We start from the raw sequence: 14206 nt of genomic DNA on the forward strand, positions 1-14206 counted from the left end.
GGGCATTATGCTAAGTGAAATAAGCCAGTCACAAGAAGACTAATACTATATAATTCCACTTCTGTGCAGCACTTAGTCACAATTATAAAGACAGAAAGTAGAATGGTGGTTATGGTCGCCAGGCGTGGTGGGGAGTTATTGTTTAATAGGTAATGAGTTTCAGTTTTATAAGACTGACATAGTTCTGGAGATGAATGGTGGTGATGGCTGCCAACGTGAATGTACTTAACAACACTAAGCTGCGCGCTTAAACAGGGTTAAGATGGTAAATTTCATGTTGTGTGCATTTTACTACAGAAAATTTTAAAAATAATAATCTGCCACTAGGTGCTTTATAGATGAACAGGTATACAACAAATATTTCATTTTAAAATTGTGTTGAACAAAAATGAATAAACTTCAAAACCTAAACAGCATCCTGTGGACTCTTTATCAATGAATTTATTTAAAAGTTTAGAATGTACTCTGAAGACCGAGGTTCTTCCTAATTCTAATACTTAACCTGGGACAAATAATTTACTCACACAGCCTCATATTCTTCACCCATAAAGTGGTGGGAATTTGAATGTCAGAGAGTTGCTGGTAGGGTGAAATGAGATAATATGGAAGCACCATGTAGAAGACAGTGTTTTTAAAAGTTCAAAGTGCGGAAGGATACAAATATAAATTCATTAAATATCAAAAGAAAACATTTCATGGTTAAGAGCTTGGACTAAGACATCAGATAGATCTATACTCAAACTTCAGTTCTGCTGACAATATATTTGTGTGGCCTTAGACAATATATTTCACCTGCCCAGGCTTAATCATCTTGATCAGGAAAATGAGGATATTAACAAGAGAATAAACTTCACAGAGTTGTTGTGAAAATTAAATGAGATAAATCATATAAAGCACAGTTCTTGTCACAAAATAATGACTCAATGTTCTCAAACAACTCCTTCACTTACTGCAACTATTAAGAAACTTTTTCTCCATGCCTAGGAAAGATGTATGCCCTGCCCTCAAGAAGTTCATAACCAGTAAAGGAAGCAGAAATATTTTTCAAAGTTTAAAAGAGACTGTAATAAATATAAAAATTGAATTTTATACATATTAATATGTAAGCAAAGAATAAGGGTGCTAAGGTTGATTATAGTGAGAAATGAACTGGTATCTCAAAGGAGATATTTGAGTTGGATCTTAAAAGAGAAGGTATGTTTTTTTATGTCCATTAATGAAGGAAGAATACAAAATAATCAAAATAATAGAGCACTCCAGTAACTGAGAATAGTCTCATCTTATGGAGCTCTAAGTGGGCACAGGCAGGGCACGAGCAGGAAGCAAATGTGAGGGTCTAGTAGTGAAGGGCTCTGCACAATACCCTGTTCAGGTATGTATACTTTATGCTCAGTGAGGAAATCAAGAGGATTTTAAGAAGAACGCAATCAAACCTAAAATCTGGAAAAATAACTGATAGAACACGAGGCTTCAGTTGACTTAAAAGTGTCAAATCTTCCTAGGAGATTTGACTTGAAAGAGGAGTTTGCCTGATAGATGAGTCCAGGAGGACAGGCATCCCATCCCAGGCAGAGTGTGGAAACAGGAGAGCCCAGGGTGACCAGAGTGCAGCACCTTGAGTGGGAAGCAGCAGGAGAATGCAGAAGAGAAAGGCAAGGCATGAACATCTAAACAGGAATCTGGACTTCACAGGCAACAGAAAAAGGCTATCAACGGTGGAACAGTTAATAAGATGGTGTTTTGAAAAACATCTCTGACACCAATGATGGGAAGAAACAGACTAGCAAGACCAGGAGGCTGGAAGCCCAATTAGGAACCTGCTGCTACTGCACAAGCAGGAAATTACAAAGTAAAACCCAGGCCAAGAGAAGGAGGAGCAGGCAGACTCAAGAGACATTTATTTAACAGGACCCTTCAATATACCTGGGGAGGAAAAAATGAGTCTATTTTACTTTTACCATTTCCATATTCCAAACTCATTCACTATTCCCTTCTAGCTACAGGATAAAAATCTCAAAGCTGATATAAATGCCCTCCTAGTCTGGCCTTTGCCCTTTCATCCCCTTTCCCTTAAAACCCTATAATTCTTTGCTTGGACTCTGTCTCACCAAACCCCATCACCTTCCGAAGACTAATTCCCTACTTTCCACAAGGCCTTCCTGAGTCTCCCACGGTGGCTCCACTCAAATCTGTGCTTTGTATGTTTCCTTCACAGATCTGCAGAGAAACGTCAAACATAAAAACAGCTACACAACAATCCAAGCCAAGAGGAATGCCATAAGAATATGGCATACTGAAACAAACAAACAAAAAAACTCCATACTGTGTAATTATGTATTATGGTTAATCAGTTAGTTCTTTCATAAGGCTATTATATAAAATAAAATAATGGTAACAATGGTAGTGTACCTGCCAATCTGCAACCATAAGAAAATATGTACGGAAGAATAAATCAATATAGACTGAAGTGAGAATATAGTTAGTAATGCTGTGAAAAATTCTTAGGACTACATAACTAGTACTTTTTAAAAACTAACTTATTTCCAAAGAAGTAATTTAGACAGTGGCTATTTTCCTTCTCTAGAGTATATCTAATTAGGGAACAGAAACTGACAGAGAGACAAAGCAAAATTATGACTTTAGTAAGCAGTTCCTAGAAATCATGGGTTTCATAAGATTAAATTGTAATAAATAAATAAATAAATAAATAAATAAATAAAGTGTACCTGTTTGCAACCTACACACAAAGAAGACTTACAGTTTGGGCTTATGTCTGTCTGTAGCGACAGGTAGAACTCCAGGAGAACTCAGAAATCTCAATGCCAAACATGTCACAAGAGGTCAGAGGTCACATTTTCTAACTGGGGTTTGACCCTAAAGTAAGCAATACATGTAATTAATTGATGCCCTAATCTGAAACATTAACTTGAATGGGACTAGTCTACTGATCCATTGTTAGTCTAATCATGCTAGTCAAAAATGTGATCACCTCTAGAAACACAAAATCAAAGTTACTCAAAGTTCAATTGCTTTTTTTAACAGTTGACAAAAAAATAAAATGACCTCTCCCAATGACAAAAATGAGCCAATAATGCTGGTAGAGATAATATAAAATCCAAAATTATTTCAAAGTATGTCTTTAAATTACCTCATAACTAGCACTAATACTTATGAAACTCAAATACCATATTAAAATTAACCACATTTGTTTGGATTAAAGAGAAAAAGGAAATGACATGTAACTTATTTTTATTGTGTATTAAAATACAGGTGACATTTAGAAAAGTAACATGACAATGAGTTATAAATCATATTGTGAATCTTAGGGATTGAAAGTAAATTTCATTTCTGTTCCTGATTTTGCTGTTATATGATTCTTTATCTCTTGACTCCTTGATTTAAAAACTGTAAAACAAAAGCTAACATCATGATCCAAAGCATAAAAATGTGCTATAAATATTTGTTTTATATAAATGTTAAGTAATCAAGTATTTCAAAACTTTAATTTCATGACACCTATCCAAGTATCATAAAACTGATGAATTCCTATTGCTAATTATAATTTAGCATTTATAGACTCTTAAACTAAAAGGGAAACTACTCAAGATATAAGCCTATGCTTATCTTCATCTAAACTGACTACTGTACAGGGTCTTTTTTATGATAAAATGATTCATTTGTTTCCATTATGATAATTAAATATTACAAAACATTCTTCAGTTTCTGAGAATGTAAAATGTTTTTACTGAGGCCAAAATTTATTTTTGCTTATTAAGAGCCCAAATGAAGACATCTATGTAATTTTATACTATCACTAAATCAAACTTACAAAAATGAGCTTTTAGGCTCTGGCTGGGTGGCTCAGTTGGTTGGAGCATCGTCCTGTGCACCAAAAGGTTGTGGGTTTGATTCCCCGTGTTGGGGGATGTATGAGAGACAACTAATCAATGTTACTCTCTCTCCCTTCCTCTCTCTAAATCAACAAACATATCCTTGGGTGAGGATTAAGGAGGGGGAAAAAAAGGCTTTTAAATCAAATGGACAGCTTACACATTAACTAAAAGTCAAACTTAATCCCATATATGTATTTTGATTTCAAGTCAACTTTTTGTAAAAATACTTTCCATTCCCGAACAGAACTTGTTAAAGTTTCTCTTAGTTATAATTTTAAATCTCAACAGTGATTCTCTAACTTATAGTACTTTTTCTACTACTTTTTTGAACAAAATACTAGCAGTTTAAAAAAAAAAGAAAAAGGAAAATAAAGTGGTAAAAAGGACTCTTTACTAAAGAGATGTAGTGATGCCCAATAGGAGGCTACTGCTATAAACCCTAAAGTGAAATATCATCTGATTAAGTGGAAAAAACATTTGCAATATAGAAAAATTCTATTTTGTTACAAAAATAAGGAAATTATTATCAGTCCCTAATTGTTCAAGTAACTTTGAGGATCTGAGGCTTCTACTCATGGAATTTCTTTGTAAATTTCAACATGAATCTTAGTATTTTAACCACCCTGTGTTTGAAGATAATACTGCTATAGATTCTGAGGTGTCTAGTGTTATATACAAACATGAAGAATGTCCCTTAGATTTGCTTCTGCCAGAAGAAACTTTTATTGCGTTTAGCTCTGCTTTTGGACTTCAGAAAATATCCAGTGCCTTTGGCAACTATCTTACTTTTTCGTTTAAGAAAAATCACAAGACTGATGTGAACTGGGAAGATAGTGAAGACAGCATGTTTTTAATCTCTCCCAAACCTGTAAACAGAGAAAAAACCCTACCCTGGGACCACATAAACAACAAAATTAAGTGATGAGAAATCCCCAGGAATCCCAAAATTTGAGTAGGTGAGGTTAAATCTCCAAGAGCTATAATCCCAATTTGGTATTAACACCTGCGCAGAAAAAGCAGAGGAGCATAACAGAATATCTAATGGAATAGAGCATAGAAGAATAAAATAAGCAACAGATAGTCACTGGAAAGTACAGTGGGCCAATCTGAGGACAGCAGTTGAAACCAGATAGGGTTTTACACACTCACATCTACAGATGAATAACAGTAATTCATGAACTCATGGTAAAGTCTAAGGGGCTGGAGCATAACGGACCCCATGAATATTCAAACTTGATCAGACAAAGCTGCCTTCCAGGATAGAGCACCATATTGTAGAGAAATCGCGAGCAGTAAAAATATCAAAAACTACTAAAGTCAGGTCAAAAAGATCTTCAATATAAAGACAATGAATACAAAAGAAAGGGTGTTTCCAGAAAAAAGCAGTGAGGAAGAAAGTGAAGAAAAAGCAGGAAATCATGGGAAATATGAGGCCATATTTTGAGTACTTCATAAAAATGACACTGAGAAGGAGCTTTAGAGCCATAAATCTAGAAAAACTGTTCTAACCATCTTTCCTTGATACACACACACACACACAAAATGGAATCATTATTCAGCCATAAAAAATAAGATCATTTTGTGACAATGTAAATGGACCTTGAGGGCAGTATGCTAAGTGAAATAAATAAGAAAAAAAAGACAAATACTGTGTAATCTTACTTATATGTGCAATCTATAAAAACTAAACTCACAGATACAGAGAACAGGTTGGTGGTTGCCAGAAGCAGGGTTTGGGGGTGGGCAAAATGGATGAAGGCGTTCAACAGATACAAACTCCTAGCATAAGAAACTTCTGTGGAGTAATGCACAGCATAGTGATATAATTAATAACACTGTGTTGTACATCTGAAAGTTGCTATGGGAGTAAATCTGAAAAGTTCTTATCAAAAAGAAAAAGGGCATAACTATATGAGGTGATGCATGTTAACTAACTAAACTTATTGTGGTGGTGACTTTGCAATACATACATATATATATATAATCATTATGTTGCACAATTTAAACTAATACGATGTCAATTCTGTCTCAATAAAACGTGGGGAAAAGGACAAGAAAGAATCTCCCAGGATGGACGTTAGAGGCCAACACAGGGCTAGCAATGAGCACAGAACAGATATTCGCAGAAGGCGAAATGGTGGCTGCAAGGAATAAAGTAAATATGTAACTCCTATATTCTGACAGTTTAGAATCAATACAATTGTTTAAAAACAATGGATAAAGCAATTCATATGGTTTCCATGAAGCATACTACTGGTTATAGTGTTGGCATTATTCTCAAATAGCTTGATGTATAATGTTGGATAAAACAACTGAGTGATTACAGGATATTCCAAAATGTTATCACTCCTGATGTCCTTGAGAACTATGACCCTTACACTGTGTAAGAAAGGACATAAAGATTTTAGATAAAAGAGTTAAGTAAAACCCAGTAGCCATAAATTCAAGTGGAAAAGAACTGTATGAATTTATGAGATTTTTTTTTCTTTTACAATTATATTTACTTCCTAAACTCTATCCACTAAAGTCCTATAGAGATAGACCTAGCATCAATGAACACCATGAGGGCTCCTGAAATATAATTTCTAACTGAAAGAAACCAAAGGCCCCTGGAGAAATCTGGTGCAAGGTGTACATAAGATGAGCCTGAAAAATCCTGTTGTATCAGAAAGCAGAGTAACTTCAGGAGCCAGCATTAAGAGGCTCCAAATGGTCAAAGATAGGAAATTTTGAGCATCAATAAAGATTATGTCAGAAATGGATTGAAATATATCAAACATATTTAAATGCATAAATTCCAAATAACACTTTTTTTAAAAAACTAACTGGTTACCATTAGAGGATACTATTTTGAAAACTCGTTAATAAAGGAAAAGAATCAGCTGTTCTATTTTTCCAACATAAACCATACCACAAGGTAACCAAACAGTGAGTGATGGGAAGCTGATGTCCTCGTTGAAGTATCCAGTTAAAAAAGGAAGGATAAAGTTAGACTATCAACATTTTACAATATTTAATGAGCTGGTCTAGCTGCTTATCAAGGCTACTAACCCCACATATGAGAAACAACAGACATTATGGCCTCCTGAGAGCAAAGCACAGTCCCACCTATGAAAGGGTCTCACACCCCCCACCCCCAAGTCTGTAGATAAAATATCAATTTCCATGAAATGCAGAGTAATGAGCAAAACGTTAAAGTCCACCACAGGCATGTGATCAGCAAAAGTCAGACTATGGGAATCCATATCAAATGAACCAGTTTCTTCAATAAATAAATTGCAAAGGAAAATAACAACAAAAAAATAGATGAATAAGAAACCTATAGGTTAAAAGTGACTTAAAAGTCATACGAAACAGAAACAAAAACAAAACAAGCAGAACTAAAACATTATACATAAGTAAACTAGAGTGTTAAACTGTGCCAGGGCTTCCAAGTATTATAAAGAGCCATGACCCCAAAGCCTAAAACTTTTAATGCTTCACTAAAGCTATGAAGTTTTTATTTTTATAATGGAGTCACTCACTAGTCATAATGCAGAACGAAACGTAATGACTACATATGCATTCTTTACAATAACTCTACTACAGCCTTCAGTAACTTAAGATATTTGTAAAGATTAAAAGATACCTGTAAGTTCATAACTGGCTGTAACTAAGCAGAGCAACTTGATTTAAAATTAGTCTAACACTTGAAAAGTACCTAAAATTAGAATACGTAAGGGGAATATTAGGCTTTAAAGCAAAAGACTTGACTTCTTGTCATGGTCCAATGCTTCTTCCTAACTTACCTTGGCAAGTATAATGATAATAAGCCAGCCAAGGCAATGGGCTAGGCAACAGATAGCTCCTTCCTGGGGTTGATGGTCTGGCAGGGAAGTAATTACACATATGACTAATGTTATCAAAAATGTACAGCATGCTGTGAAGCGTGTCCCCCTAACATAAAGGAAAATGGCATACTCTCAGATGAGATGAAGCAGAAAAAACACTGGGAACCACTCTTAAACACTTACCCTCTGGTTTATTTAGGTTTTTTTCACCTCTGGATGAGACTGATAAAACAATGACTATTTGGTAGGTAAATTAATTTATTCATATTTATCTTAAGATCGACAAACCTTAAGACATAAAGAAAAATAAGCTTTGACATCCTTAAGGCTGAACTGATGAAGAAAGGAGCAAAGAAAATGCTTATCAACAATCCATAATGCAAATGAGAAGAGGTGTGCAATCCTGTTAACAACTTCTGTATCTTTTACTCTAATTTAACATGTATGTATGTATATACACACACAGACATTATGATCACCCAAAGACACCTGCACCCACTTCTATGGATTATCTGACTCCCAGATCAGCAGGTTGGTACAACCTAATAGCAATCTTGACAACCAAACTGTGTACCTCTCACACTGGGAGATTCCCACAGCTTCCTAGAGAGATTGTCCCTAAAGCTTTTAGAGAAAGATGCTATGGTTTAGAAAGAAGTAATAGCCTTAAAATTTGATATAGTTCAGTCAAGCTTAAATGACTTTAATTTAAAAAGTTAAAGCCAAAGAACAGTATCTCATTCCCACTTTCTTCTATAAATAATTTTATACACATAAACTATGGGTTTAAATAAAAAATTCCCAATCATGGGAAAATACTTTTGGCTTTTAATTCTTTAAGATGTTTTAAAAAATGTTTTTATACTAGTATCACTGCACTGTAACTTGTATTTACTTACAAAACCTGAAATTATTTGCTTTATTTTAAAAAACAATTATAATTAATTTAAATTTAATTATTATATACTATTTATTTTATTCTTATTTTTCACATAGGTGTTACCTATTTTGTTTTCTTCTATTAGCCTGTAGGAGCTATGCTGCCATGTTGTACATGGGCAACTTTAAAATATTCAAAGAGTAAATACAGTGTTAGAACAACATACAACATCCCTTTCACCTTCTCCTTTCTCTCTTAACTAACCTTTATAATCTTCCCCACTAGAATATAGGTAAGGGATAAAAATATATGGTACTCACTTTTGTTACTTATTAATAAGGGCGAACATAAGTATTTAATTAAATGAGCTTTTGTAAGTCATCTGTTTTCCATTGTTACACATAACATCTAAAAAATGTGTGGGAGGAAGAAGTAAAAAGAAATTCTAACTTACCAAAAAATGTCATTCAAACATTTAAAAACAAATAAATTTAGCTTTATTCCTTTAAAAATACCCAGGAAAACAAAGATAACAAAATCAAGCTCTATTTGAAGACTCTCTTATAACTAATATTTAACGTTGGGGGGGAGAACTTTCTTTTTTTAACTAAGATTTATTTACTATATTTCTAAATTATAGAATAAAATTGTTAAACATTCTTGGTGAGAGGGCTATGAACTAAAAAGATGTTATCATGCTTATTCTATATTAAAATGAATAATAAATAATAGTTTTTAGATAGTTTACATAAAAGTGATAACTAAAATCCTTCTTAACAAAAGACATATAAAGACTTGCTTCAACAGTTAAATTTTTGATAACTAAAATACTATTACAAATAGCATATATTGATATTTTACTTATCTACCATTTATTTATAAAACCTCCAAACACAAGTTGCTTGTGTATGTTTCTGTATTTGTTTTTCTAACAACTACATACTCCTGCAGGGCAAAAAGGCAACATTTTGTAATATATGTTATCATAATAAATAAGTTATTTTTGGACCTTTTTTCCCAAAGTATTATATGAAATTTTACAGAGATATTTTTGTTTAAATTTACTTACTTTGTAATACGGTCAATGTTGGCAATTTGCTTCTGGTTCCGTATAATCTCAATGGCTGCCCAAAGATGCTGGATAGCTTTTGTATCCGCCTGTCGTCTTTTTGTTAAACGTGCCATGACCTGTTAACTGCTTTAGCTGTAGGAATATACAAAAACATAAGGACAAAAAGCATGGATTACAAAATGAATTATTATTATATAAGTTACACTTTCAGCACCTCTTAATTACTGCTGAGTACACTAACATAGTAGGTAATAAGACCAACTTTTTATTTTATTTTCTACAATACATATCACCAATTACTTCATAAAAATTATCATTCGCTTCACTACTTCATAAAGAATAACATTTTAAGATCCAAAAGTTAAAAAATGTCTTCCTAAGGACAACTGGCTACCTTATTACAATATATCAAAAATATATACATTTAAATTTTATTCTAAAACAAAAATAGCACAACATAAAATTTCATTTTTTGACATTACATTTTGTGTCACTTTACAAATTGATACAAAATGATATTTAAATGTCCTAATTCTTTGGTTCTTTAGTTTATTATACTCGTAGTTTAAAATTTTAATTTTATATAGGCTTATTGATAAAACATTTTCTTTTTTTAAAATAAAACCATAAACAGAGAATATAATATAGTTATTTCTGGCTGAGGTGCTAAAGGCTGGACCAGATAAACCAGAGGAGCCACGTCATTTGAAATGTTCATGTGTTTCGATTAGAGCTGGTTGTTCATTACATAACTTGGAAACAACACTGCTATTTTATTTAAATTTTAATATTTGGAGAGGAACTGAGGAAAATGGTCACCAATGTATCCTGGCAATATGGGGGAAAAACGGGGTTGCAGCCTGGATGCCTGATGAGTGACAGTACAACAGGAAGAGGCACCCTGGAACTCTCAGCAGGGCATGGAGGGACCTATTAGGAATGTCCTAAGCCGCTGAGACACCTGCTCCCTAAAGCACACTGGTTATGCTCTGAGGCCTGCAGGCACGAGGTAAACATGAAACCCTCTGGAATGGCTGAAATCTCCTCGACCTGACCTTTTACATCTTTTGAGGGAAACTCATTCTTAGCACTTAATTGTGTTTTATGACTGGACAACAGAGCTTTACAAATCTCATTTTTCTCTGCCTCTACATTTCTTTTCACAGTCAAATCAGTTCTTCCTCTTTTAAGTCAGCAGTTGCCATCAGCTTATCTAGAGACTCACTTCTGGTGAATCTGGTTAAACTTAGGCTTCTGGAATAAGAAGGTGGTTTTCAGAATTACACTACTAACAGGAAAATTTAAAACACGTTTCAAGGTATTCCTGAATATCCTACTTCTTCTCACTACTACTTAGAATAGTTCCAAACTTTGCTCCCCGAAGGGAATGACCAAAAAATAATGCCAGTATTCAAGTTTTAAAGAAAATTTAAGAAATTTGGTTGGTTCGGTATAGATTTAGACATGTGACCCTAAAATAACAAAAATCAATTGGGTATAGGCTTAAACAAATACCCCTAAAAGATAATAAAAATTAAAATTATAATTTATGAATGTGTCTGTTTGAGAAAGAAACCACTTTAAAATGGATGGAGACTTCTCAGTTTAAATACATTTATACAGGAATGCCAACTTTCCGAATCTAATAAACATTATAGTAAGGAATTTATTGGTAAGAATGTAAAATGTTACAAAGTGACATCTAATGGTGAACTGTAATAATACAACTTGCTGGATTATACAAATTGATAAAAACAAAATTTCAGTCATTCTTACATAGTTAAGTTGCCTATTTTGTGTAAGGCACTGTGCTAGACACAATGAAGTCTTTAAAAATGAATGTAGTCCTTGCCAGGAAATAACCTAAAACTGACAAAGGAAATTTAACGTTTCTGACATATATGACATTATATGATGTCATATGACATAAGTGGTCCAAAATATGTGCTGTGAGAATCCAGACAAGGGAGACACTACTTCTAGCTTAGGTAACTAAGCCACTGCAAAATGGTAACTATGTGAAAAAATAGAAAAGAATTAATTTCTTTAAGAGATGATTGGCTGTTTAAAGCAAAGATAAAAATAATTGTTAGGTATTATTAGGTTTATAACAGATGTAGACATAAAATAGATTACAATACCACCACAAACAGGGAAGAGGTAGCAATAATTACATCATGTAAATTTCTCCACTGTATGTGAAGTGGAATTATAGTAATTCAAGGGAGACTATGGTAAATTGAAGATGCATATTATAATACTTAGAGCAAGCAGTGAAGAATACTAATGGAACAGTTAACATTAATTCAACTTATAAAATATTTTTTCAAAATACATGTAAAATTAAGAATAATTTATTCATAACTACAGAAAATATATAACAGCAAAGTTAACACCGAAAAATAGTACCTAAATAAATAACTTTATATAACATAATCTAACTACCAGAAGAATACATGAGGGAAAGTAGCAGAACCCCTAAAAGTGATGTCAATTCCCACAAATGGTTAAAATCAAGATTAAAGAGTTAAGCAGTGCCACGCTTCAGGAAAACAGATGTAAAGTTAAAACCAAAGAATACTGAGATCTACCTGAACCAACTCACACAAGTGGATAGACGTGCCCTGCAATGAAGGTACACCATAAGGAAGATGCTCATAGTTATAGGAGCCCAACGAAAACAATGCAAAGAATGCAAACCCAAATGAGGTGAAAGCAATAAAGCCTGAACCATAGAACAATACCAAAAACAATCGGACCTATTAGGACAAGATCTCTTTAATGTACAACCCATGAAATTTTCCTTTCTTAATAAAATCTAAAATCGTTCATTCATTCAACTCTTCTATGCTCTGGGACTATAGCAACAGACAAAAATCTTTCCATCATCTAGTAAATATGATTTGAAATCTGGGTGTTCATCAATAAAAAGAAAAATCTCAGAAAATGAGTTTCTCATATTCTATGCATAGAGAGCTTGTCACTTTAAGTCTTCATTGATGTGGCCAAACCAAAGTTTTCAGTCCATTCTTTCCTAAATGTATATTACATTACTACTAAACAGAACTGTTCAAAATTCCTAAATATGTCCAAAAACTTCATACCTCCATCCCTTTGCTTAATAGTTCTCTCTGCCTAGAATTTTCTCCCCTGCTCCTTTACTAATTATTAAAAATGTCTTTGTTCTTTTCACAACTTACCCTAATGCAGTTGTTCCTGACCAACAAACTGAATCAAACTCAATTCTCTTGTGTATTATAGTGTAATTTGTTTATGCATCTCAAATGTACTGCCTTGTACAAATAACTTTAAATTCTCCCCAAAAAATCCATTAATTCAAGTAAGAATTAATTTATCCTGTTTATTTTTTCATCTGTCTTTCAAGGTGCCTAGCACAGTGTAAACATGATAAACTTTTGATATGGAATTATAAAATTCAACTTTTCCAACTATGTTATATAAACAACAAAGTCTCCGAGTGCCCGGCAGGGTGTGGCTCAGTGGTTGAGCATTGACCTAGGATCCAGGAGATGGAGGTTCGGTTCCTGGTCAGGGCACATGCCCGGGTTGTGGGCTCGATTCCCAGTTGGGGGTGTGCAGGAAGCAGCTGATCAATGATGACTCTCTCATCACTGATGTTTCTAACTCTCTCTGAAATCAATAAAGATATATTTAAAAAAAAAAGTCTCACAGTAAGCATTTATTTATGTTAGATTAAAGATTAAGACACCAAAAAGAAAGATGAGAAGTCCTCAATCTTTTTTTTTTTTTTTTTTTTTTTTTTTTTTTTTGGCTCCAACACATTTTTGGAGACTATGATAGACTCCCCTCAGGAGTAGTAGCTCCTTCAGGCAGTAATTCTTAAGAGGCCTACAGTTCAAAGAGTAAAAATACAAAACCGGAAACTTCCCAGTAAACTTTTTTCCACTTTCTTTTATTGTAATAAAATACACACAACAAACATAAAATTGCCATTGTAACCATTTTTTCTTAATCCTCACCGGAGGATATGTTTACCAATTTTAGAGAGAAAGGAAGGGACAGAGGGCGAGAGAAACATCAATGTGAGAAACATTTATTGGTTGCCTCCCCTATGTGCCCCAAGTGGGAATTGAACCTGCAACCCTTTTGGTGCATGGGACAACACTTCAATCAACTGAGCCACCTGGCCTGAAAACCATCATAACCTGTTTTTTTAAGAAATTGTTGCTTTTTTATTTATTTTTAACATATCTTTATTGATTTCAGAGAGAGGAAGAGAGAGAGAAACATCAATGATGGAGAGTCATTGATCAGCTGCCTCCTGCACACCCCACGACTGGGGATCGAGCCCACAACCCGGGCATGTGCCCCGACCGAGAATCAAACCACAATCTCCTGGATCCTAGGTCAATGCTCAACCACTGAGCCATGCCTGGCCGGGCCATCATAACCATTTTTAAGTGTACAGTTCAGTGGTATTAAATATATTCACAATTTTGTACCACCATGACCACTATCTATCCCCATATAATTAATTTCCTCTTATAAA

At 33.9% G+C, this 14206-nt stretch overlaps 1 protein-coding gene across 11 annotated transcripts in view; it reads right to left on the reverse strand.

Moving 5' to 3' along the window:
* Positions 1–14206, reverse strand: part of ZMYND11 (zinc finger MYND-type containing 11) — a 121389-nt gene that overhangs the window by 61198 nt on the left and 45985 nt on the right. For 8 of the 11 annotated variants that reach the window (XM_087826062.1, XM_087826094.1, XM_087826093.1 and 5 more), the window contains exon 2: positions 9673–9807. In XM_087826062.1, coding sequence (XP_087682188.1) covers positions 9673–9788 — 116 coding nt within the window. In that variant the 5' untranslated portion in view covers positions 9789–9807. Of the gene's footprint in view, positions 1–2758; positions 3255–9672; positions 10121–14206 lie in introns of those variants that run through there. The other 3 variants (XM_016206949.2, XM_016206943.2, XM_016206948.2) reach the window with 3 other exon arrangements.

The sequence above is a fragment of the Miniopterus natalensis genome, chromosome 1 (genome assembly GCF_054644295.1).
Source record: "Miniopterus natalensis isolate mMinNat1 chromosome 1, mMinNat1.hap1, whole genome shotgun sequence".
In the NCBI taxonomy this organism is placed as follows: Eukaryota; Metazoa; Chordata; class Mammalia; order Chiroptera; family Miniopteridae; genus Miniopterus; species Miniopterus natalensis.